Genomic DNA, 26,477 nt, shown 5'->3' with positions numbered 1-26,477 from the left:
TTGTTTACTGGGGGTTTTCTGATTGGGAAGTCACTTGGGTGGGTGTGATATTTCATTCATCTTTGCATGCACAGAAGGGCTGGCTATGCTGGCACAATTCTTGCCTGTATCTGGGTTCTTCTATTCATCCTATGTCTTTCCTTCCCATCCCTTTCCTTAATTTTCTCCATTAAAAGACACCAATATAATGTAGATTTTTGTTAGGTCCTCACCTGGATCAAAATGCTGGAGGAACAGAGACCATGGGCTAAGGGTTCCCAACAAGACAGAGTTCTCCTAACACAGGGGAGGATTCTAAGTAGGGAGGGAACAGATGAATGATGGCAATTGGGCCTGGGATTTAGAGAGCATTTTTTGGGTCCCTAAAGGGGAAAGGAGAACCAGGTCAACAGGAAGCGTCTGCGAGACTCCCTTGAGTTTGAAAATGAAAAGTCTGTGAAATGAAAAATAACTCAAATAAAAGCAAGACAACAACAAGCAACACAATCCCCTCCCTCTCCCCTCCCAGAATCTTGCATGATGACTTCTTATTTGCTCTCTCTTCCCTGATTTCAACAAGATGTCCTTATCTCATTTCCCATATCAGTGATGCCAAGGGAGGAATTATAAAGGTTAGTACCAGCACTTCTGTCCAACACCTAGAACTACACAGTGCATATGTGAACTGTCAGTAAATATTATTCAGATAGCAGTCTCACTGTGCAGATCAGAGGAATTGAATTTTCCCTTTGTGTACAATTACAGGGCTTTGAAAGGCAGCAAAAATGACTTAATGATATTCTGGGGGCAGAGTAGATTCCAAACTATGCCAACTAACACAAATTCAATCTAATGTTACACAAGACAAGTGACTCATCAAGAATTAAAAATAAATCCAACTTTGGCAGCAGATGCTGGCAGCCATAACTTTAAACACTCATATACAACATGCAGATGGTATTTGTACTGCCTAAGGTAAAAATAAATAAATAAATAGATTAATAATAAATAAAGCTTCACAGTGAGACTAAATAATAGCACTAGTCATATCCATTATTGAGTTTGCCAATGGGCAAAATGAAAGCACTTCTCCACCTCTCTGCTCTGCATCATTCAGAGAGGAATGACCCACATTTTAAATGATTGCTCTCTTTGTAGAAAATGACTAATATTTACATACAGTGTGTTCCAGTAATATTGCTACCAGGCATATTGCCCAAGGAAGTTAGAGACACCAGAAAAGCTTCCATATACAGAAAAATAATCACAGAAGCACTTTTTGTGGTAGCACAAAAATGGAAATAAAAGAATTTTCCATCAATTGGGGCATATCTGAACAAATCATGTTGCATAATGTAACAGAATATTACTTTACTATAAGAAAAGACAAATCTGAGGAATTCAGAGAAACATGTAAAGATTTATACAAACTGATATAGAGGGGCAAGTAGAACCAAGATAAAAATGTAACAACCATAATATTGTAAATGGAAACAACACTAAAGTTGGCAAACAGATTAATGATTAATCTTGATTTCAGATGATGAAAAATATGCATCCCTTCTCTCATAGAGAGGTGTTGTGCAACATGTGAGAAATGAGGTACATTTCATCAGACATAGTCAAAGTTTCTGTTTGTTTAGCTTAACTGTACTTTATTATAAGGAAGGATTCTATTGGAGGAGGAAGTATTGTGAAGTGACAATGTTAAAAAATCAATAAAATATTGAAAAAGAAAAAAATGAAGCCAGCATGTAGGGTCCAAGTGAGGAGAGTTCAAGACTCTGGTGGTAGCATCTAACAATTCAAGAATCCCAGCATGTTCCTGAGATCCCATAACATATAAATAGGAGATCTCCAGGTTATTGAATTGTGAAAAGGCTTGGGAAAGATCTGAGTGGAGATGCAGATTTTATGCTGGAGAAACTCAGCAGTCTTGACCTAGCTATGGGTCCAGATGCCCCGTGGCTTATTTTTGAGGTATGCATTTTAGATGATCTGGTTTTTTCAGTTACTATGGTACCATAGTATGAACTGAGAGTTTATACTCTTTGGGAATGTGTACTAGGTTATGTTTTCCTATTGCTCTAGGAAAGAAAGGAATGAAGGAAGAAAAACATGAAAACATGGGATGGGAAGGGGGAGAGAGGGAGAGGGAGAAAAGATCAAATAACACATAGATTATATCCATGCTAAAGGTGACACAGTTTTGAAGGCACTGAGTCATTGAGTCTCAAGATATCTGAAAGAATGAGAGATATTAAAAAGGCAGTCAAAAGGACATAAAACTACTATACCCACTCTAATCTCTGTGGTAAAGTATGGGATTTTATCTACATGCTAAAAAGAGTTGTTATTTAGTCATTTTTAGTCTTTTCTGACTCTCAGTAACCCCATTTGAAGTTTTCTTGGCAAAGATACTGGGGTGGTTTGCTATTTCTTGAGGCCAACAGGGTTAAGTGACTTGCTCAGGGTCACACAGTTAGTAAGTGTATGAGGCCAGATTTGAATTCAGGGAGATGTCTTCCTGACTCCAGGCCCAGCACTCTATACTCCATCCACTGCATCACCTAGCTGCACTTTCTACCCCCCCCCAAAAAAAAGCCCTCCCCCACAAAGGGTATACTTGATGAAAAAGAAAAAAGACAAGCTTTTGCAACCAATATTCTATAGCCAGCAATATCTTGAGTGCCACAAAACTGACTGAAAGGTACAGAGAAGATAAGATCTCATTGAATTTATTACTTGATGGTTATAAAGAACATCCAGTGCAATAGAACAAAATACAGTAATAAAAGTATCTCTCAGGGCCAAGTAAAACACAATCACAGTTATCCTGCTAAAACAGCTTGTAGCATCTATTCAGCAAAACATAGGAGACTACAAAACATCTGCTGATGTTGGGGCTTGCAAAGTTTTCTGTAGCCATGTCTAGAGGTGAAAAGCATTTCCCTGAACAGTCATTAACTACTTCTACCTCCCATCATGCTGTCATGCTGTTGACAGCATGATTATTATTCTGGTTGACCTCTTTTACTAAAATGGTCCTCTCCATCCCCACATGGATCCTACCCAGACCCTTTTCTTCCATCTCATGCCTCCAACACAGACAACATGATTTTTTTAAAAAGCCTGTGTTTCTTCATCTGTGAAATTAGGGAGGTGACTAAGATTATTTCTAAAGCCTAGAACAATGTTGAATACTCAAAACACATTTACTGAATACTCATGTATTGATTAAATCTGTTTTGACTATTATTACATCCTTGCTTAATATGATGAAAACTTAAGATGATGTGGAAATACTTAAATAACGTTCAAGCATGAAGGAAAAATAAATAAAAGAATGATTTGCACTATATTAAGATTGTCTTTATTTCCATGAAGTCATAACCAAAGAAATATCATCTTTAAAAAGAGAGAAATTTTATGAAGGGGCACCTAAACCACAGTGGAACTCCTACAATGCAGGGGTGAGACATTTAGAACCATAGAAACATTTAGAACCATTCAATGGCCAATATGGAAGATAGACTACGTATCCAATCTAAGAATTTCTTTAAAGGAAAGTTCAATTTTCAATTGAACCTTATGCATGTGGCCTGAATCAGATCAAGGGATCCCCACCGGAGGCAACTTCAGCCATTAGAGTGTGTGCCATTTGGGTATTGTAATTTATGTAATGAGTACATAAAAATAGAGTAATAACTGAACAGAGGCTTTAAGGTTCTTGATGTTACTCAACCATCGGTACCATTAGCCAAAAGATGTTTCTTAGCAGTTCAGCTAATCTCAATGTCACCATGCTGTGATTTTACAATGTTGTAGACAGGTTTTGAATATTACAAAATTGAAACTTTTGGGGACTTCACATGGAACATTGTTCTGTATCTCCTTAATGAAGATATTTTTGTTGTGTTGTATTAGGTTATGCTTTGTTAAGTTACATTACAATAACACTGTTACATTTTACTGTGCTATGTGTTCTAATTACCTCTGTCTCTTCTGGACTGTGAGATACAGAGTGCAGGGACTATGTCTCGATGAAGCTTTATAGCTTCCCCAGCACCTGTAACAGTATTCTTATATGTGGGTGCTTAATAAAGAATATTATTAACTAGAATTAATAATAATTATTAATATGTCTAATTAATAATACTAATATTATTAATTAATCATTTGAAAGAATAAATCATCTCTTCTCTTTTGCCCTAACTTTCTGTATCATGTAAACACATTTCCCAAAAGTGTCCTTGTTATGAACAATTTTCTACTAAGGGGAAGGGCCTTGTATTATTATCCTCATTTTTTTAAATGACAGAATGGTTCTCTACAAAGGAGAATGGGGGACAAGGGTGGAATTCTCCTTGCTATTCTTATTTCCATTTCTACTCTTCACTTTGAAAGCATTGCTCAGACTAGGCCCATTGCTAAAAAGAGATCAGTGAAAAGTGACAGGAAATTACGCAGGGACCGAGTAAAATGTTCATGACCTGCCAGACAGAATAGCCACACTAAAGAAACACATTTCACCAGATTTGGCCCTTCCATTTCATAATTGTACTCCTAATTATATACTCCTTTATACTCCTAGAACTCAGGGATCAGGCATTTAGAACCATAGAGAATGGGATACCATGTACCACTGGAGTAAATATAAAAATAAATAGCATGGAAACATCTAGAGGTTTAAGAGACCAAGAAAAACAAGAAGCATGGAAGAAGGTACAAGAATATGAGAAAATGTGTTTAAAAACAGCTGCCAATGGATTAGTCTCACATCTAGTGAGTGAGATCAGAAGGATGCTTGAGTGGTTGGGAACATGGTTATAATTTCTACTCATTATCTAAAACTGAGACATAAAAATAGAGGCCTCTGAGATATGTATGATTCTTCAGAATCACAAGTTGGGCAAGAATGTTTAGCATATAGCCACATATATTAAACAGGGAAGACTGGCTTTGCCCTGCTTTGCTAATATTTTTGCACTTTAGCAACCAAACAAGAGAAGATGTACAATTCAGTAGGTTCACAGAGAGTCCAGATTGAAGAGACAGGCCAGTTGTGGGTCAGGTAAGTGAGATAGTCTTCAAATAAGATAAATAATTACTTTTTTGCATGACTTGAATGGTGTTGAGGAAAGATGATCTCTCTATCTTTTATTCAGCTGCTGGTACATTTCACTTTGATGTGTAACACAAATGCTTTGAGTTCTCAGGATTTTTTTTTGCTATTTACTATTTTGCAGCCTTTGGCCCCCATATCTGTCACTTCATAAGACTCACAGAGGATTAAGTCAATGAAATGCATAGTCAGGGGCACATATGAATCTATTCAAGCATAGAGAAGAAGAAAAAGGAGGGAAGACCATGTAAACAATCAATAGGAAAAGTACTGAGTGATAACAAATAAAACTCATTTAAATCCCATTATACATGGTAGGATAAGTACTGATGAGCTTTCTCTAGGGCTTAGTGTGATACAGAAAATAAAGCATTAGGGGCAGCTAGGTGATACAGTGAATACAGCACCCCCCTGAAGTCATGAGGACTTGAGTTCAAATGCAGCCTCAGACACTTGACACTTAACTAGTTGTGTGACCTTGGGCAAGTCACTTAACCCCAATTGCCTAGCTTTCCCCATAGGAAAGAAAAGAAGAGGAAAAAAAAGAAAAGAAAAGAAAGGAAAAGAAAAAAAAAGAAAGGGGAGGAGTCAAGATGGCAGAGTAGAAACAGGACTTCTGAGCAGCTCTGGCTCCCAACTCCTCCAATTCATGTAAAAAATGACTCTAGACAAACTTTGGAGCTACAGAACCCACAAAATGACACAGAGAAGCTAACCTCCCAAAGAGGACAACCTGGCAGGCCTGCAGGGAGCGCAGTGCACTCTGGAAGCTGACCCCCGCCCTTAGGGAGCCCAGGCTTTTAGCCTCAGGGCAGGCTTGACCAGCCACTGGCTGGAGGGACTTCAGATCACCAGCAGCTGTGCTGGTTTCCAGAATTATCAACCCATAGATGCCAAGAAAAAAGTGAAAGGTCAATGCAGTGTGGATTTTGGGACCTGGGAATTCAGAGTGTGATCTGGCCTTTGCCCCCAGGGGAAGAAGGAGCTAAGGCTCCACAGCCATGCAGCCGCCACCTCGTGGCTGCTTCAGATTGCTTCCTGGTCTACAGATTGTAGGGGGCACCAAGCAACCAGTCTGAGGGATAATCGCTCTTGCATAAACTTGCTTAGATCTGGACTGCTGTCTAGGGTGGAGGTCCTAGGGTGCATGAGCAGTCTGCCAGAGTGTGTGGAGGTTTCATAGAGGGCACCCACCTAATACCTCCAGCAGATGTGTAAATGCCAGTGTTTGGGATAAAGCTCCCATTTCTGGTAGCAGAGTTCTACTGTGGCAAAAAGCTCAAAAGTCAAGTAATTGAGTGGCAACATGAACAAGTAAAGGAAGCAAAGCAAACAGAGAAATCCAACTTTACCCTCCTATTTTTGGGGACAAAAAGGATCAAGGCATGGAAGAGGAGGAAGACAGTGAAGTCAGAACTCCAGCACCAAAAGCTTCCAAGAAAAATATGACCTGGTTACAGGCCATAGAGGAGCTTAAAAAGGATTTTGAAAATCAAATAAGAGAAGTGGAGGAAAAATTGGGAAGAGAAATGAGAACAGTGCAAGAAAATTATGAAATGAGAGTCAACAACTTGCCTGAAGACAAAAACACCTTAAAAATAGACTAATTCAGATGGCAAAAGAGGCTCAAAAAGGCAATGAGGAGAAGAATGCCTTAAAAAGACAATTTTGCCAGAAAAAAACAATCTCAAAAGTTCACTGAAGAGAATCATTCCTTCAGAATTAGATTGAAGCAAATGGAAGCTAGTGACTTTATGAGAAATCAAGATACTATAAAACAGATCCAAACTAATGAAAAAATGGAAGGCAATGTGAAATATTTCACTGGAAAAGACACTGACCTGGAAAATAGATCCAGGAGAGGTAATTTAAAAAATTTTGGACTACCTGAAAGCCATGATCAAAAAAAGAACTTAGAAATCATCCTTCAAGAAATTCTCAAGGAAAATTGCCCTGATGTTTTAGAACCCAGAGGACAAAATAAAGGTTGAAAGAGTCCACTGATCATCTGAAAAAGATCCCCAAAAGAAAACTCCTAGGAATATTATAGCCAGGTTCCTTAGTTCCCAGATCAAGGAGAAAATATTATAAGCAGCCAAGAAGAAACACTTTGAATATTGTGGAAACACAATCAGGATAATACAGGATCTGGCAGCTTCTACACTGAGGGATTGAAGAGCTTGGAATATGATATTATGGAGGGCAAAGGAGCTGGGATTAAAACCAAGAATCACCTACCCAGAAAAACTGAGTATCATGTTTCAGGGGAAAATATGGTCATTCAGTGGAATAGAGGACTTTCAAGCATTCTTGATGAAAAAACCATAGTTGAATGGAAAATTTGACATTCAGATACAAGAAGTAAGAGAAGCCTGAGAAGGTAAACAGGGAAAAGAAATCATAAGAAACTTATCAAAGTTGAACTATTAACATTACTACATGGGAAAACAATAATTGTAACTTATGAAACTTTTTTCAGAATGAGAATAGTTGAAGGGAATAGAAATGTATATATGTGTGTGTATGTATATGTGTATATGTATACATACATATATATGTCTATATAGGAGGGTATATGGGCATATGAATTCATATGTGAGTGTGTGTATATATGTCTACAGGTATACAGAGGCAGAGGGCACAGGACCAATTGAATAGTAAGGGATGATACTTAAAAGGTGAAATTAAGAGGTGAGAGAGCAATATAATGAGAGGAGATGGGGAGAGACAGAATGGGGTAAATTATCTCATATAGAAGAGGCAAGGGAAAACTGTTACAATGAAGGGGAAGAATAGGAAGGCAAAAGGGAATGAGTCAACCTTATTCTTGTTGAATTTGACTCAGGGAGGGAATGACATACAAACTAAATAGGGTATCTCACCCTACAGGAGAGTAGAGGGGAAGGGGAAGAGAGGGGAGATGATGGAAGGGAGGTCAGGCTGGGGGGGAGGGAAGTTGGAAGCACCCACTTTTGAAAAAGTAGAGAATGGAACAAGTGGGGGGTGGGATGGGATGGAGGGAAGTATAGTCAGTCTTTCACAATGTATTCACTATGGAAATGTTTTGCATGGCTACACATGTACGACCTATATTGATTGCTTGCCTTCCCAGTTGGGGGTGGGTGATGAGGGAGGAACGGAAAGAATATGGAATCCAAAGTTTTGAAATCAAATGTTTAAAAATATATAAATACATATTATTATTATTATTATTGTTATTTTACATGTAACTGGAAAATGAGATATACAGGTACTGGGGCATAGAGATCCACCATGCCCTACTGGAAAGTCAAAGGGGGAATGGGGGAAGATATGGGAGAGAGCAGATTGGGGGAGGGGATATTCAGTGGAAATGCTGTTTTGGGGTGGTGGGTAAATTTGTAACTCAAAATCTTGTGGAAATGAATGATGTAAACTAAAAAATAAAAAAAGAGAAGAAAAGACAAGGAAAGAAAAGAAGTGGAAAGAAAAGAAAAGAAAGGAAAGGAAAGGAAAATAAAAGAAAAGAAAAGGAGAGAAAAGAAAGCATAAACAATAATTTTCCCCATTCCCCATCATCCTTAGCCAGGGCATATATCTATATATCCAACTAGAATCTAGGTCTTCAATTTTAGGATTTGGAACCCTGAGATTATGAACACACACACAGAGTGTACCTCCATTTCCCTCTTTCCCTACCTCCTCCTTATGTAGAAAATTAAATGGTAATAAATTGCCTGTCCTAATATTGAAAATGGGGTACAGCACAATTCTTTTGTAGTTTGGGTGAGCTTGAGTTAAGAAAATTCACTTTGGTTTTTGTTTGTATCTGCCTCTCTGATGGCAAGTTTCAAAAGTCTGTGATGGACAGTAGGCCATTTTCTAACGATATTGACACTTTCCTTAGAGCTCAAACTGGGGTCCAAAATACTTCTTGTGTTTCAAGTGCATTATCATACACAGATTTCAGTGACTTTATCATATTTTAAGCAGGGGTAACCTGATATAACTTTTTCCTCCAAACATAAGATAATGTGTTTATATATGTATTGGTTCTATAAGACCAGGTCAAACTGGTGCTATATGACCTTGTCTGTCTGTATTGAGATTAGCCAATGGGCACTGACTGACCTTTGACCAACTTGTTGCTCAGGATTCAGAGTTCAGAGGATTCAGATTCTATAAATGGATCAATCTTATATCTAGTAAGTGAGAAAATCTAAGAATGGGGGAAATGGGGAAAGAAGTATTGACATTTCAGATTATTTATAGGGTAGTAGATTTCATTTTTGGTCCCCAACCAAATGATCTCTCAGTGTAAGGAATTCAAGTGACCTGACTTGTTATTGACTAGTCATTTGTTCAGGGATCAAATGTCAGTAACTCTAAATAGCATGTGATACTGAAGCTTTAGGCAAAACTTTAATGATAATCTCAGTTGAAAATAAGGGATTTATTTAGGTTACACTTCCCCAAAGGAGTACACTCCAAAATAGCTATCTATGTGGCTAGGTGGTGACTCTTCTTTAAAACAGAAAAACACTCATAAAACTATGTTTTTGGAGGGAGATGAATCTGTAATTTTGTTGGTTTAGAAAACTCCCAATGAGGAAACTTACTTTGATGAAGGCAAATCAGCAGTGTTCTGCAATTTATATAGTCTTAGGAAGATATCTGGGGCAGTGAGAGGTTAAATGTCTTCCTCAAGGTCACCCAGCTAGTATGTGTCAGTCAGGATTGGAACCTGTCTACAGTCATTTCTTCCTGACTTAGAGGTCAGCTCGAAATGTACTAGATCAGGGTTCTAACATGTTTGTGTGTTGTCATAGGGCCCTCTCATAGTCTGATGGAGTCTATGGACTTTTCAGAGTAATGATTTTAAGTTAAGATTACAAAGGAAACCAATCATATTAAAATGTCTTATTTTGTTATTGCTTTATTATTATTATGATTATCAACATATTTTTTAAAACAAGTTTATTGACCCTAGGTTAAGAACTCATGCTCTAGGTCATACTACCTCTCAGAATGGTTAGGATCCCCATTTTGAGCTAATGTCTAGGTTTCAGAATTAAAGACACCACATGCCCAAGTTGTCCAGATTTTGGCTTGATCTAAAGAAAAATTTCTTAACAATTAGAGCTTTACCAAAATGGCATGAGCTTCATTGGGAGGCAGGAGTTTCTCCCTCTCTAGAAGTCTTCAAGTGGAGATTGGATGACAACTTGTTAGAGATACTGTAAAATGGATGGATTCTTACTTAGGCTCAGCATTAGGCCATCTACTTTTAATGTTGTATTGATTAACTCTGCTATCTAGACTGATCCCACTTGGATGTTCTCCTTTTAGAAATTCCAATTGATAAGGGAAATTACAGAGCACTTTTACTTGCATCTGGACTTCTTTAATTTCCTTCTACCCCAAGTGGACAGGCTTTTAGGATAGAAATGGAAATTTGGGGGGGATGCATCAATATTACTACGGAATCCATCAGCATACTATAGACCCTGATGCTACCTAGGTATGAGAATTAATGGGAATAGGTAGCAATCAAAGGATGGTTCATTCTGAAAAGTCCCACAGGACTGTTTTATTCCTCATTCTGTTCGATTTATATTCAATTCAATTAACATTTAATGATACTTATAGAATTCCAAGAATAGACAATACTTAACCACCCATCAATTTACGTGAACAAGCCTTTTACCAGAAGTTGTATTAACCCCTGTAAAAATAATAATAGCTTGCATTTACATAGTGCTTTAAGGTTTGCAAAGTACTTTACAAATATTATTTCATTTTATCCTCACAACAACCCTGGGAAGTAGATGCCATTGTTATTATTATTACCATTTCCCACATGAAGAAACTATGTCAAACAAAGGTCATGTGACTTGCCCAGAGTCACAACTAGTATATAAGGCAGGAGTTCAACTGAGGTCTCCCTGACATCAGGTCCAGTGCTCTATTCACTGCACCACCCAGCTACCTCTAAACCTTCAAAACTCCATAGATTATTAGAGATAGAAGGAACTCTTTTGCTGCTTCCTTACTGTAAAATATTGATTGACAGGTTAAGGAACTCTGGTCCAGGGAAGTTAAATCACTTGGGTAGAGTCATGGTTTCTTAGTGGTAGAACAACGTCTCATGACTCCTAGTCCACTACTCTTTCTGTTATGATACTCAGGTTCTTAACCAAATACTTTAATAATGCTTGCCTTTGGCATATGCCAGGAAATGTTGCAAATGTGATCATGTCAATCCAACTGTGTTCCATGTATATTACAGCATATGTGTCCAAATGAGTCAAAAATATTATGGAGAAAAGCACCTTGAGATTTGTTATTTTGATTAAGCAAAGACAATAGGATAAGCTCATACTTTGTTCATTACATAAAATTGGAAAAAACATTTAGAAGGAATGAGACTTTGAAGTTCTAGTTCAACCAGAGCTGAGGGAAATGGACCACTGATTACTGTGGTTATAACTGATACCTGGGATTTGAAAATGAATAAATATCAGAGCCTCAACAGAAAAGAAGCCCAAGGATTGATCAAGGGACCTTCCAGGGGGAGAACATTTGTACTTTGACACACTTGCTAAGAACCTACACCCTTTCATGCCCCTATGATGTTTGTTTGTATATACTCTATTGCTGTAGGGAGGGTCTCCAATTTCCCAGGAACCAAGAGCAAGAAGGGGGAAGGATCATGGGAATGCCTTGACTTCTTCTAGCTGTTCAAAGGAACCCAGTTCCCAAGCTACATTTTCCTGTATTCTACTCCATTCATATTCATGTTCCAACTGTTTTTATTGTCTGTGTCCACAGTTTGGCCTTTGTTGGGAGGCAGATAGTCTTTCCTGAGTCCTGATCTTACAGTAAGACCAGATATAGCTCCCTTCATTCCTACTACCACCCAGGCATTGGATGGGTTAGCCCCTGGTGAGTTTTGTAAGTGTTTTCCATACAGCTAATGTGTCTAAAAGTGAAATTGAAGCAAAAAATAAATTGTTTCCCTCATTTTTCACTCCAATCAAGTCAACAAGCTTTTTTTTAAGCACTCGCTATGTTCTAGGCATTGTGCTAAGCATTGCTTTCACAAAAAAAGGACAAAAAGAGTCCCTAATTTCAAGTAGCTCATAATTTTGTTGTTTCTTGTTCAGTCTTTTTTTTAAGTCATGTCTGACTTTTTGTGATCTTGTTTGGGGTTTTCTTAACAAAGATACTAGAGTGGTTTCCCATTTCCTTCTCCAGCTCATTTTACAGATGAAGAAACAGAAGTATACAGGGTTACATGACTTGTCACACAATTAGTGTCTGAGAATGGATTTGAACTCACATCTTCCCGACTCCCTGCCTAGTGCTATGTCTACTGCACCACATAACTATCATAATCTAATGGAGGAGATAACATGTACTAACATCACACAACTAGTATGTATCAGAGCTAGGACTTCCTGACTCTCAGGTCATGCCTCCCTGCCCCATAATTTACCATAAAATATTAGAGAAAGCATCTGCTTAGTCAAAGCTAATTTGCAATTTGCCTTACTCTGGAAAGAAAATGTGCATTCATTTAAAAATGCGGTGAAATTGGGGCTGAAGTTATCTTACCAGTTTCTTTTAAGACTTTTCTAGCACTCGGATCATTTTCTATCTATTCTTTAAGAAGCCTCTACCCAGGTAACGAAATAGTATAATGCAATTGAGATGGATAAGCATGAGGAATATAAAGAAATGTACAAACACCCCGTGTGATGGGGAAGGGAAGCAGAACCAGATGAACCAAATATGTACTAATTGTAATCAAATAAAAGGCAAAAGGAAAGGGAATGAATGGACAAATAATAGAATTTGAATCAAAAGGATGACCTGACAAGTAGTAATGTGTTAAATTCATTCTAATATAAAGAGTTATAATGAAAGTTTAATTGGTTTTATTGTTGTTTAATAAAGTTTATAATGAGTCTTCTTATATTTTTTTAGGAAAAAGAAGCATCGACAGGTTTATTTGAATTCATGCCCTCCCCTAACTAGGCATCAAAAGAATAGAAAGGGACCGTGATTGAATAGCAAATAAAGGAATGAGCCTTGTCTGGGACAGATGCTATGACTAGCACTAATTACAACCTATTTCCCCTAAGTACCTTCCAGAAAACTACTGACATAGCAGCTCAGCTACTTCCCAATGGAAAAGGCTCATTTAGTCATTAATCATTAAAAAAGTGCAACTTCTCCCCAGGAAATACAAATTCAAGATATTACCCAGTGACATAATGTCAGTGCTAGATGAATCCAATCAGTCCTATTTAGGTGAGAAAGACTTAAAAAACAGATGACTTCCAACAACCTTTTGATAAACAAGTATCTCTTATACTGTTTCCACTTTACAAAGTCTGTTGGACCTCTCATGGTGGTTTGACACTAACTAGTCTAGAAAATTGGTTAATGTTCCCAGCTTGATCTTCCCAGAATGTTGTCCCCAAAATCCTCATCCTGTATCATGGACGAATGATACTGATTTGGAGTTGGTAAAGTTCTGTCTCTGCTTGATATCTCTCACTTGAATTGCCCTTGAAGATAAAACTTGTTAGATTAGGATTCAGACTCAAGGGGCTCCCTCAATAAGCACTTATGAGGCATCCACCATATGTCAAGCACTGTATTTAGGTGCTGGGGACACAAAGAAAGGCAAAAGATAGTCCCTCCCCTCAAGAAATTTACAGTATAATGGGAGAGCTAACATGAAAATAATGGTGCAGAATAATATATTCGGAATAACTAGAGATAATAGAGGGAAGGCACAAGCCTTAAAAAGGCTCAGGAAAGGCTTCTCCTAGGATATGGAATGTTAACTGGAACTAGAAGGAATCCAGAGAAGCTGAGAGAGAGAGAGAGAGATGAAAGGGGAGAGCATTCCAGGTAAGAGGAACAACCAGTGACTATGTCTGGACTCCAGAGATAGATTATGTTGTTCATGGAACAGCAAAGAGGCCAATGTCAACAATGTGCCAGTGCTACACTGCTATCTCTAATATATACAAAGAACAAGAAGAAATATATTGAGCAGATGCTCCAGGAAGGATTCATAGCAATATCTAGCTAAGAATTGCACAGAATGGGAAGTCACAGGGGTTTTGTAATCTGAATTGGCAGAGACAGTGACCACACTGAGGAAATCATGTATTGTGGTGAATATCTTGTTTTATTATCTACTAGTTAGTAAGCAAGGGGTGAAGAGGCTGCTTATCTTCCAGAATAGTTATGTTTTGCCCTCAGGGGAGAAGAATATACTTATTCTAACCCCACTCCCCTCCCCACTATTCCTACTTCTTGAGATCAGAGTGAAGGATGATTTAAAAGCTTTAATTGGAAAAGGATGAAAAGAAAAACTGAGGCTCAAAGTTGTAAAATAAAAAATCTGTACTAGAATGTAAACTACTCAAGGCCAGGTCCTGTTTCATTTTTATCTTTGTATTCCCAGTGCCTAGTATAGTTTCTGGCACAGAGTAGGCCAGAGTAGTATCTAATTAATTGATAATTGAATTAAACCTATTGAATTAATTCAAATTACTGATGAAATGTCAAGTTATTTCCAGAAAGCTCTCATTTCTATTTTGAAATCTTCCTTTCACTAATTCTACAGCTTTAATGGAAGCTCAGTACACATCTATAGGGATCTATAGGAATAATGACTGTTTTTGACCTATGAATTTTCCCCACTTGATTATTGTTCATAGCATTTTTTTTTAAGTAATTGGGATTAAGTAACTTGCTCAAGGTTACACGGCCAGTTATTTCTGGGTGTGGTGCTGAGTATCTGAGCCCAGATTTGATCCAGGTCATCCCGAGCCGGTGCTCTTACTCACTGAGCCACCTGGTCACCCCTAAGCAATTGGGATTAAGTAAGTTGCTCAAGGTTACATGGCCAGGTGTTTCTGGGTGGGTGCTAAGTGTCTGAGCCCGGGAATCAAGTTCCAGGTCATCCCAACACTGGAGCCGGTGCTCTTACTCGCTGTGCTACCTGGCAGCCCCTATTCATAGCATTTTTAACATCAGTATTGCACAATAACACTAACATGCAATTTTAAAAATATACATTATTGGGGAATTTCATCCTATGTGAATTAGTAAAAGCATTATTTATTATTATTACTTTAGAATAGGCTTGGCTAGGGTTGTACCTGAGTCTGTTCTAAAAATGGAAAGAAATAACACAATTTCATATGGTTCCCTTCTTCTTTTTAGTCACCTGACACTCTAAAACCTTTTTTTCATCTTCTGCCATAAAAATCCCCAAATATCCTCATATACTTCAAAACATATGACTGCAAGATCTAGGAGGAAACCAGAACAAGGAGCTAAGACCCAAGACAAATAAATAGATTTTAAGAAAGAACCTAGTTGTGGAGATTTTTATATCATAATTCAAATCACCTGGCTCAGACAAGCTACCTCCTAAGGTCCTTAAAGAACTGACTGGGTGTAACATGAGCTAATTTGAGTGCTCTTTGAAAGATCTTGGAAAAGGGGAGAGGTCCCTCAAGATTGGAGAAGGGCAAATTTTCAAGTAAAAAAAAAGGGTAAGAATAGAATCTGTAAACTATAGGCCAGTGATCTTGACTTCAATTCTTGGGGAAATTCTAGAAGAGATCATTAAGATGTTTGGTGAAAGGGAAAGAGAAGTGGCAATTTCTGGTGAGTGCAAAATAGTTTTGTGTTATTCAAATTTCCTTTGCTTTTTATTTGAAGGTCTTCCTCCTAGTCACTTGCAAAATTTGTGGTTTGTCATTGGAATTGCTAAATTTAGTTAAATTTAGTTGGTCTTGGAGTTTGTCTTGCAATCTGTGGATTCTTACAAAAGCACTCTATTTTCTATTTTCAGAAGTTCTGGGCCATTTCTTGTATTATTCTCTTAATTATCATGCTCAGCTCCTTTGACTTTTAATGTTCTGGGAGATCCATGATTTTTAAGTTTTGTCTTCAAGATCAATATGTTTTTTGCTTACAAAGAGATGTTTTTTTAATGTTATTGCTGCTTCCTTCTCTTCCTTTAAAAAAAAACCCTTTTTTGTTGATCTCCTGTTTTTTATATTATCATTATCTTCCGTATCTATTCCTCTTTGCATCCTAGAGAGCCATCCCCATGTAACAAAAAGTATTTTATAGAAACATAAAAAAGGGGGAATGCACAATTAATAAATACATTGAAAAAGTCTAATAACGTGTCCAATGTGTAACACTTCCCACCTCAAGAAAGGGGTAGTTTCAGGGTGTCTTCTCATATCTCATTAGACTCATGCTTGATCTTTTCAATCTTGTTATATTCATTTTTTATTTCTTTTATATGTGGTTGTTCTTTCCATTTACATTGTTGTCACTATCATTTATGTTGTTTCTTGGATTTATATACTTTACTCTTCATCAATTCTTTCCATGTTTCTCTGTTTTTATCACATACATCATTTCTTATAACAGTAATATTCCATTACATTTGTGTACCACAATGTTCTTAGCCATTTTCCAATCTACTTTGTTTCCAATTCTTCACTATCACAAAAGTTCTGCTATAAATATTTTGGTATATATGGGGATATTTGCTTCACTTGCTCCAGAAGTCTCACTTCTATATATTTTTATTTTCAATCATTTTTTTTTCTTTATTCAGTTCTTTGTAGAGATTTGCTATTGTGGATTCAAGTTTTTTTCTATTTTGCCAACTATTTCTGCTGTGTAGGTCATATATTCTACTTTCACAAATCTTATTCTTTTGAACCATTTGGGAATATCCTGCTGTGTTTCTGTGCTCTCTGAAAATCTACAAGGTGTTGTGTCTCATTAGATGTTGATTTAATTCACATTGTCTTGCAATATTTATTTGGAGATTGAACTTGTTTGGTCTTGTTTAGTTGTATTGGTGACTACTTCACTTCTATTTTCAATTTATCTCTATTCAATGCTTTTACTGATTTTTTTTTTTTCATCATGAGGTCTTTGGTAATTTCAGTCTTTTTTCCTCTTATATTCTCTTATTGCTCACTTTCTGACTTCTCCCCACTTTGATGACAGATTTAACCTCCCAGGGCTAGACTTCCAAGCTATCTCAGCACCCTTCTATCTTTCACTGACCTCACTTTCTACCCCCAAAAGACATTGGAGGGAGAGGAAGAACTGTTCACAGTTGGATTCCAGTCCCCTTTCTTTCAGGTCTGGTGCAGCTCTCCTGCACACATACATACCTGCCTCTTCCCCAGTTATCTCTATTCTAGTTCTCTGATATTCTAGTTCTCTGGGCATGTTTCTGTCCCAATCAGACAAAGCTTCTGCTTTTTTATACCCACACCTCTTTTGCATAGGGTTAGGGATCGGTTTGGGAGGATGGTCAGAGATGAATTCTGCTGTTTGCTGCCACAGTTGTGCTGACAGAGGCTGCAATAACAGCAAAAAAAAAATGATGAGTGGATTCCATAGTATAAACCTGGGAGACAATGCTAAGCAATCATTTTAGAGATTAACCTTTTTTTGCTGTTAATTCATCAAACTCTTAGTGGTATATTGGTCTCAGTTACTTCACCTCTGTGCGCGCATGCACGCGCGCGCGCACGCGCGCGCGCGTGTGTGTGTGTGTGTGTGTGTGTGTGTGTAATTTATTGGTGACATGACCTGGAAGTCTGTTAAGTGGTGATTTCAAAGAGCCAGCCCAGCTTCATCAAAAACAGGTCATTGCTTACTAACCTTATTTCTTCTTTTAAAAACAGAATAACTAAGCTAGTAACTGAGGGGGAATGCATAAATATAATTTAATTGTATTTTAGTAACATTTTTAATAAAGTATCTCTTACTATTCCTGTAGAGATGATAGAGAGATACAGTCTAAATCAGAAATGTCAAGCACATGGCCCAAAATATGCCCAGCTACAGCCCAAACCAGATTAAAATGTAATTGGAAAGTATTTAACAAAAATGAAAACATCAAATATAGATAATATTAATATATGGTTTTCTAAGTCAATATGCAGCTTGCAGGGATCCTAATGTAAGATTTAATGGTCCCTGTTTCTATTTGAGTTTAATACCATTGGTGTAAATGATAATACCCTTAGGTTCAGAACTAAACTATCTATGATTATGTGACTAGACTCAAAGAGTAATTGCTAATGGTCCAATTTCAACATGGCAGGAGGTCTCCAGTGAAAAAACAATAGGGATCTGCTTTTGGTCCTGTGCTATTTAACATTTTAATCACTGACTTGGATAAAGACTTACTCGTCAGTTTTGTAGATGACACAAAGCTGAGAGGGGGTGCTTAGTACATTGGATGATGGACTTAAGATCCAAATGGATCTTGACAGACTAATGCATTGGGCTGAATCTATTAAGACAAACTCCAATAGGGACAAATATAGTACAACATTTGGGTACAAAATATAAGATGGGAGAGGCAAGGTTAACCCTAGTAGTGCCCTGCAGGTTCAATAAGTTATCAGTATGATATGGAGGCAAAAAAAAAAGAAAGAAAAACTAATATAATCTTGAGTGACCTTGCCTCCAGGAAAGAGCCCCACTGGACTTTGCCCTTATCAGACCCCTGATATGAAATACTATGTTTAATTCTGGGTGCCACCATTTAGAGTCACTGATAGTCTGGAAAGTATTCAAAGGAAAGCAGGCAGGATGTGAGGGTTCTGAATCCTGGTTACATGAGTATCCCTCCAAGGAATAAGGCATGTTTAGCTTGGAGAAGAAGATTCAAGGGGAGCATGATAAATGTCTTCAAGTATTTGAAAGGCTTTCATTTGGAGGAGAGAGTAAGCAGATTCTGTTTGGTCGAGGAGGGTAGAACCAGAAATAATAATAGGGAAGTTTCAAAAAAAAAAAAAAACCCAAATCAACAAAATTTAGGTTTGATGTCAGGAAAAAAGAAAACAAACAGCTTCTTAACAAAAAAAGTTTAAAAGTGTATTGAGTGGTAGTGAGTTTCCCCTGTTAGGAAGACTTTAAGCACAGGAAGGACAACTCCACGTATATTGTAGTGGGGAATCCCTTTATGCACAGGTTGGATTAGAGCCTGTGATTCTGTGGAGCTGATCCAATAAGCCCACTATTGTTTTCCTCTGTGAACCAATCCCATCATGTCTCTAAGGAAAATCGACATTTTGGAAGAACACCAAATCCACACAAAGGACACAGCCCTCCCCTAAAATAATAATAGCAGAAAACCTAACTAGATAAGAAGGATTCTTCCTTCTTAGATATGCTCTATCTGATCCTGGTCCCTTAAAACATGATTCTGCCTAGAGGCAGGATCCACTGAACAAAAGACCCAAGTCAGGATGCAGAGGATACTTCTCTAAGTGCTTTCCCAGAGACTCTGGGTATCAAGCAGCCTGGCCCACATGCCTGCTAGCTTGGCTGCTGATCTCAAGCCTTTAATCTACAGCCCCACTGAGTCTTCCTGAATATAGTAACTCAAAGGGCGCTCCCTACCAACCTGTCAACCTACCTTGCCTGACTCCATCTTGTGCTGTCTGCCTACTCTATTACCTGTTTCCAGGGGGAATTATGGTATTACAGATCTCAAACTGAAAGGCTCACTGTCCATCTAGGACAAGATCCGAGGAATGTTTATTCATGCCCTTGGGACACAAGACCAATAGTGATGTAATCAGTATAGATCCTAAATGGTAATGACCTAGGAGAGCACAGTTCTTCATCCTTAGGCCTTCACCCTTAATTGATACATACAGGAAAAGGACCTGCATTCCTCTTCAGCATCTTAATTGTTCTCAGCATCTTGCCCAGTGTAATTGTGCTTAGATTGGTGGACCTATTGATTTTTGTTCTCAATCTGTATTGAGGGTTGAAATGACCCAATATTATGGTGGCTAGGTGGTGCAGTGAATAGAGCACCGGCCCTGGAGTCAGGAGGACCTGAGTTCAAATCCGGCCTTAGACACTTATCACAAAAACTAGCCATGTAACCTTAGGCAAGTCACTTAACCCCAATTGCCCTCTAAAAAGAAAAAAAAATGGCCCAACATATATATCAAAGCACAAAACTAAAAAAAAAAAAGGAATAAAATATACTGTTGTCCCCCCATTTTAACCCTCTTCCAATGACTGGTCATGAAGGTAGCTGTGGGCACTTGATGGCTATGTCAGTGGAATACAACCCCAGGTACATGCTGACATATTGGAAAAGCTTTGCATACATGCCCAGCATTGGATTGTATGTCTGTCATCTGGGGCTCAACCTAGTTAAATTCAGAGGCTCATCATTAAATGTTGGCTACCAGTTGAAATTTTTTTTGTAATTCATAAAAAGTGTCGACTAAGATTTAAGTGATGCTCTGCATCACTGGAGAGAGATCTTTTGAAATACTGGAACAAGTGCCTCTCTCATATCCAGAAAGTAAAAAAATCTCAATAACACTTGTCTACTCCACAGGTAAAGAGCACATTCCGGTGTACTCAGTTAATCCTCACAATACAGATCATTCTCATGAGTGGATAATTTGTTTCTGAATGGCCTTGACAATTGCCTCTACTCCCCACTTCACTTGGCTTGGAAAGTCACAGCTAATATGCAGAAGAATAAAGTTGGAAAATGAAATCCTTCAACCAAATATTCTCTCAGTCAAATACTAGTTTCAAATATATTTGACTGTAGTTCCTTTTTGGAAGAAAGAATGCGAGAGAGGTTTACTAAAATGCTAAACATTTAAGGGTCAGGGGTGGCTAGGTGACTCAGTGAATAGAGCACCAGCCCTGAAGTCAGGAGGACCTGAATTCAAATCCAGCCTCAGACACTTAACTCAAAAACTAGCCATGTGACCCTGGGCAAGTCACTTAACCCCAATTGCCCTCCAAAAAGCAAAAAAAAAAATATTTCAGGGTCTCCTCCCCTTTATTAAGCATGGAAAATCTTGGAATGAAGTAGCAATTACTCATTTTTAAATTAAATCAGCAAATTCAGAAAGTATCTTGCAGACCCACCTTTGTTTCAGCACCCTTTGGTCAACTAGTCCAACATCAAGGTTTTCATTTGGAGGAAAAGATGGCTCCAGCTGGGCATTGCAGGTGGAATGGTAGAAGTCCTCATCAGTGCTGCTAGGACAGAGGAATATTCATGGATAGAATAACATAAGTAATTCCTTTAACAGAATAACAACCAGCTACTGAAGGACTGGCTTCCTCCAAGGCCACTTAAGTGGGACTTTATCTGCTGACTTCTCATTACCGGGGCTTGGCTCTCTCCCCAGAGATGGCCATGATTATCTTTATCTCATAACATGCTCTCTTACCCAACAGAATTAAAAAAAGTTACCACAGCTATTTCTATGATATATATGCAGCCAGAATCTCAACAAGGTCTTCATATTCAATAGATGAACAATCAAAACATAAAAATTCATTAAGTACCTACTATGTGCCAGGCACTGTACTAAGTGCTGGCACAAACTTTAGGGACTTCCCTTAAGAAAAGAGAAATAGTGTGTTTGGTTGGCTCTATGAAACTCTAATCCCTGGCAGAGTATTCAGTATGTCCCCTATTAGTCTTTTGAAAAAAGAGTAATCTGGTTACCTATACATGGTAGCTTTATGAAAAGCAATCTATGCCCCTGATAAAGCTGTGCATTTGCAGGCTACATACACAAAAGATATGTTATTAATATGACCCAATAGTTAACCTGTCTACCTAATAGAGGTGTTTGCTTGTTAATCTTTCATCTCTAGGTTTGTTCATACTTCCTTCTCGTGCATAGTTCCTGATTGATTGAACATATAACTCCTTTACCAGCTGATTGTATTTGAATTCTTGGGTAGGCATGAAATCGACTAATTTAACCAGGCTTTAGAAGATTAGAGAGTTGGGTTTGAGAGAGGAAAATCTGGGTACAAGTTCTCCCTGTGACACGTACTGGTTGAATGATTTTTGGCACCACACTTAAGCTCCCATAGCTTGAAGCAAGACTATAATTTGCAGCTAGCTCTATATTGGTGGAGGTAGTTTCCTTATGGTAGGAGTTCCTCTACATTACAAATCTAGTCTATACCATGAGAAAGCCTCATATTTAATGAGGTAGTGTCTTGGGAGTGGGATTCTTTTTTTTTTTTTGAGGGCAATTGGGATTAAGTGACTTGCCCAAGGTCACATGGCTAGTTTTTGTGTTAAGTGTCTGAGGCTGGATTTGAACTCGGGTCCTTCTGACTCCAGGGCCAGTGCTCTATTCACTGTGCCACCTAGCCGCCCCAAGGGAGTGGGATTCTTAAAGAATAATATGGACTTCCCTGAGATTCTTTGTGTTTATGTTCACAGTTGGCTACCACTTAGATTTTTTTTAGTAATTCATAAAAAACTGTCTACTAAGACCTGGAGGGATGCTCTGCATCACCAGAGGGTAGTCAATCAGAGATCTTTTAAAACATTAGAACAAGTACCTCTTTCATGGTAGGCACTGAATTAGGGTGCCTGAGGCACTGAGCTAGATGGCTCAGTAGACAGTGCAGTGCTGGGCTTGGAATCAGGAAGACTTAATTTACCTGAGTTTAAATCTGGCCTCAGATACTTACTAGCTGTGTGACCCTGGGCCACTCACTTAACCCTGTTTGCTTCAGTTTCCTCATCTGTAAAATGAACTGGAGAAGGAAATGGCAAACCACTCCTGAATCTTTGCCAAGAAAACCCTCAAATGGGGTCACTCCTTTCATGAAGAGTGGGACATGTAATGACCAAAGCAACAACAGGCACTGAATAACTGCTTGTTGATTGATATTCCCAGGAACAGCTACAATATATATGTGAAATGAATGGAGGTCCTTTGTGTTTTCTACATTCATAGATGCAGAAATTAGGACACTGAGACTAAGTGATCAAGTCAATGGACTTATAGGATCACAGATTTAGAGCCAGAAAGGTCCCCTAGAGCTTATCTAGTTTAACTCTCTTCATTTATCAGATAAGGAAACCACTGACTTAGAAAGGGGAAAGTGACTTGCTCAAAGTCACAGTCATACTAAGTGAAGTCAGAAGTCTTCAGTAACCCAGCCTAAATGAGTCCAACTCAGCAGCTGTGGAACATTCTAAAGTGACTTGCAGTGGGAATGAAACTGCCTCAGTGTCACCTGCTTTGTGCCTAAGGGAGCAACATTCCACACAAATGGAGAATGCCACCACTGAGCAGGGACAGGGTGCAGACAAGGAAGGCAGCTGGCTGGGGTGCAACGTGAAGGAGGCAGAAGTACAATGAGGGCCTGAGAGTTGTCTACCCCACTACCCCTACCCCTGCTCAGTGTCAACATGAGTCATTTCCAACTTTACAAGCTACAAACTGACCAGGATTGGTCTGGGAACAGACACTATTTGTTAAGTACAGGGAACTCTCAGATGATGAACCCTTATCAATTTTCGTCAGCAACTTCTTGACCACTTAGAGTCTTAGGAGTTGCCTAGAATATTGAGAATAGCTTTCCTAAGGTCACAGAGTTAAATCCTGTCATCAGAGACAGGATTTAAATGCTTGGCCTTCTTCACTCCAAGTCCATTTCTCTAAGCTAAGCTGGCTCTACAGACCAAAGGTGTTAGAAATTGTGGTTTCTATTTTTCTAGAAAACTTTGCTCTCTATGACATGCTGGTATTTATTTTGAATTAAGTGAAATTATGCCTGTAATAAGGAAGACTCAAAACCATTTCTGGCCTAGGTGGGGTGATGGAGATTTTCAAATCTTTCAGGGGGTGTGCAATAATGCCTAGACCCAGGCTCTGGCTAAGAAACTACCCTAAAGTCTTCAGGTCTTACTATATGCATTGCTTCTATAAACACTTTACTGAAAATTTACTATAAAGGATTCTGAACTTCACCAGAATTCACACTATTTTATACATATTAAAAGCCATAATTTTCTTTTAACTTAGAGTGAATGAGACAAATAAACTAAAAATCCTTAAAGTCTAACTTCGCAAAGCCCACTACCATTAGCTCCAGCAGAGGTCATCCCTTACTCCCTGTGTGATCCTGGACAACCTCAATTTCCTCATTTATGAAATGAGAGGATGGGACTAGATGGCCTTTCCGTTTTTCGGTCTATGACCTTTGATCTGTGATCTTTCCCAGTGTGTGCATATGTTTATTCACTTTTCTCTCAAAATGTTTTGAATTCTCTAGAATAGTTCTTAACCCTTTAAAAAAAATGTGAGTTCATTTCATGAAGCCTATGGACCCCTTTGCAGAATTATGCATTGAAAAATTCATAAAATAAAATACATATAAGATTACAAAGGAAACCAAGGTTAGTAAAAAACAAAGATGTAATTTTTCCCTCAGAAGTTCACAGAGCCCTTGAAATCTATCCATGACCCCAAATTGAGAAACTTTTCTCTAAAAGCAAATTTTTAAAAAGAGGTAGGAGTTGGAAACATGGGATCATCTATCAAAGATCCAGAAAGGATCTCTCCACAGTTCACCTTTAAATGACTTGCCCAAACTCAAGCAAATACTAAACTAGATTGCATTGTGGGAGAAAAAACAAAGGCAGAAGTATAAACACACTGAAAATCAGAGCACCCAGTATAGAATAGATTCTATCAAGCTCTTATGAGCTTTTAAAAAGGGAAACAAGAAGTATACCAGGCTTTTTTTTCCCACCCTTTCCAAATGAGCAAACACTTTCTGAATGTCACAGTTCCATAAAACTCCAACCAAACTTATACTCCTGAAACTATCATCAGGGAATATCTTTTTAAAGGTGGATCTGGCAGGCAAAAGCTCTTATTGCTACTTCTTTTCACTGTGTAATTTTATACTCCAAACATACATATAAACAAACAAAAGACCAAAACCATTGAGCTGCCACCATGTATTCCTCCCTAGGATCTCCCTGGAATGCTGCCATAGTAACTTAGGGTTCTAAAGGAAATAGTCTTAAAACCCCTCAGTTACAGCTGTGCTTTCACAAATTATAAAGTGGAGAGAACTTGAGTTATGAGAATGTGAGTTAGATAGGAGATGGAGTCCCTGGCAAAAAGTTTGGGAAACCTGAGTAAAGACCAATAAAGAGCCTGACATAAATAACCACTTTTAAATCATGAGCTCTCTGAGGGTGTTAGAATACTGCTGCACATGTTTCAATTGTTAGGGAGAAATTACTCTTAGTAGGAATTTATCTGTTTTTATGATTCTTGCAACCATTAGTTTTAGTGTTTCAGTGGCAGCTGGTAGTGAACACTAGGCAAGTAATGTAGACTATCTTCACTATTCTTAAATAATCTTTGAGAAATTACCTTCTTCAAACAATGTTACAAAAATACTCCCAGTATGACTGAAGAAGTTTGTGGTCTGCAAACTGAAGGAACCCCACAGGGCCACTGCAGATAGCCTGCGTCCCAAACAAGAATCTTTTCGGCATCACACTTACTGATGGACTGTTTCTGCTTGTTTTGATGGGGTTATCACTCTGGAATTTGCAGACGATTGTGGTAGTTCCTCAGTTTTTTGCTTGTATTTTTTAATTTGGTCCATCAGAACAGCCTGATGTCCAATCTTCTTTACCAGCTGCTGAACCATCCGATCATTCAGTGCGAGGAGAGCAGCCCCACTCACTTCTTCCTCTAGGGAAAAAGGAAAATCACTTCGGTTTTTTACATGACAGTACAATAAAGAATCAAGCATATAAAACAGAGACGTACTCAAAAGGCAAAGCCATTGCCTGGGCGATTCCAAGAGACAAAGCCATCTCGAGCTCGTCTGAAATGTCTTTGATGGACAATTATATGAAAATTGCATTTTTTCATTTCAGTTGGGAAACTTTAACCTTGTCTAAATCCCAAACCTATTTCCTTCCCCTAGAAGAAAGTCAGATAGAGGGTCACTGTAAGGATTGTTACTTCCCTATTTTAAAAACTGCAGATGCCTGGATTTCTCTAGTAATAGACATTTGTGAGTAAAAAAAGAAAAGAGAGAAAAAAGCCCGCTCCTGGGAAATTACCGAGGCAATCTGCTAGCTCCCTCCCAAACTGGTAAGTGGTACTCCCACACCCCCAACACTGTAACACTGCACCCATTGGTCCTGCATTGTTTTAAAAAAAATTTTTTAAGAGACACAAATGCCCCCCATCCCCCCACAAGCAGATAGCAATCTTCAATAATGCTTAGGAATCTAATTTTTGACTTGGATTTTTCCGAAATACCCCATATCTCACTGGGATTAATGTGTCACATTCAAACTATGTTCCATTCAACAAAGAAATCGAACTTTTCTTACCTTGTTCCAAAGCAGTTACACTCAAAGAAGTAGGACAATTAAGTCAAAATGAAAATAGCCTGGGGAGCAGAAAGTTCAAGTTACTGAGTACAGATATGTAAAGCATACATACACACAACTCACCTCGAA

General features: G+C 38.2%; 1 protein-coding gene across 1 annotated transcript in view; it reads right to left on the bottom strand.

The window, feature by feature from the left end:
• Positions 1–25,831, bottom strand: part of SAMD3 (sterile alpha motif domain containing 3) — a 56,909-nt gene extending 31,078 nt beyond the window's left edge. Inside the window, exons 1-2 of the mRNA XM_069077270.1 lie at positions 25,503–25,831; positions 21,083–21,196 (exon numbers count right to left, since the gene is read on the bottom strand). Of these exons, the coding sequence (XP_068933371.1) occupies positions 21,083–21,196; positions 25,503–25,756 (368 nt within the window). The 5' untranslated portion in view covers positions 25,757–25,831. The remainder of the gene's footprint in view (positions 1–21,082; positions 21,197–25,502) is intronic.
• Positions 25,832–26,477: the final 646 nt, after the last annotated feature.

Source organism: Petaurus breviceps, unplaced genomic scaffold, assembly GCF_028583685.1.
Source record: "Petaurus breviceps papuanus isolate PSGF00001 unplaced genomic scaffold, PetGlider_PUasm1.0 90977, whole genome shotgun sequence".
NCBI lineage: Eukaryota > Metazoa > Chordata > Mammalia > Diprotodontia > Petauridae > Petaurus > Petaurus breviceps.
The sequence above is the reverse complement of the archived record's forward strand: the minus strand, read 5'-3'. Positions and strand labels throughout refer to the sequence as shown.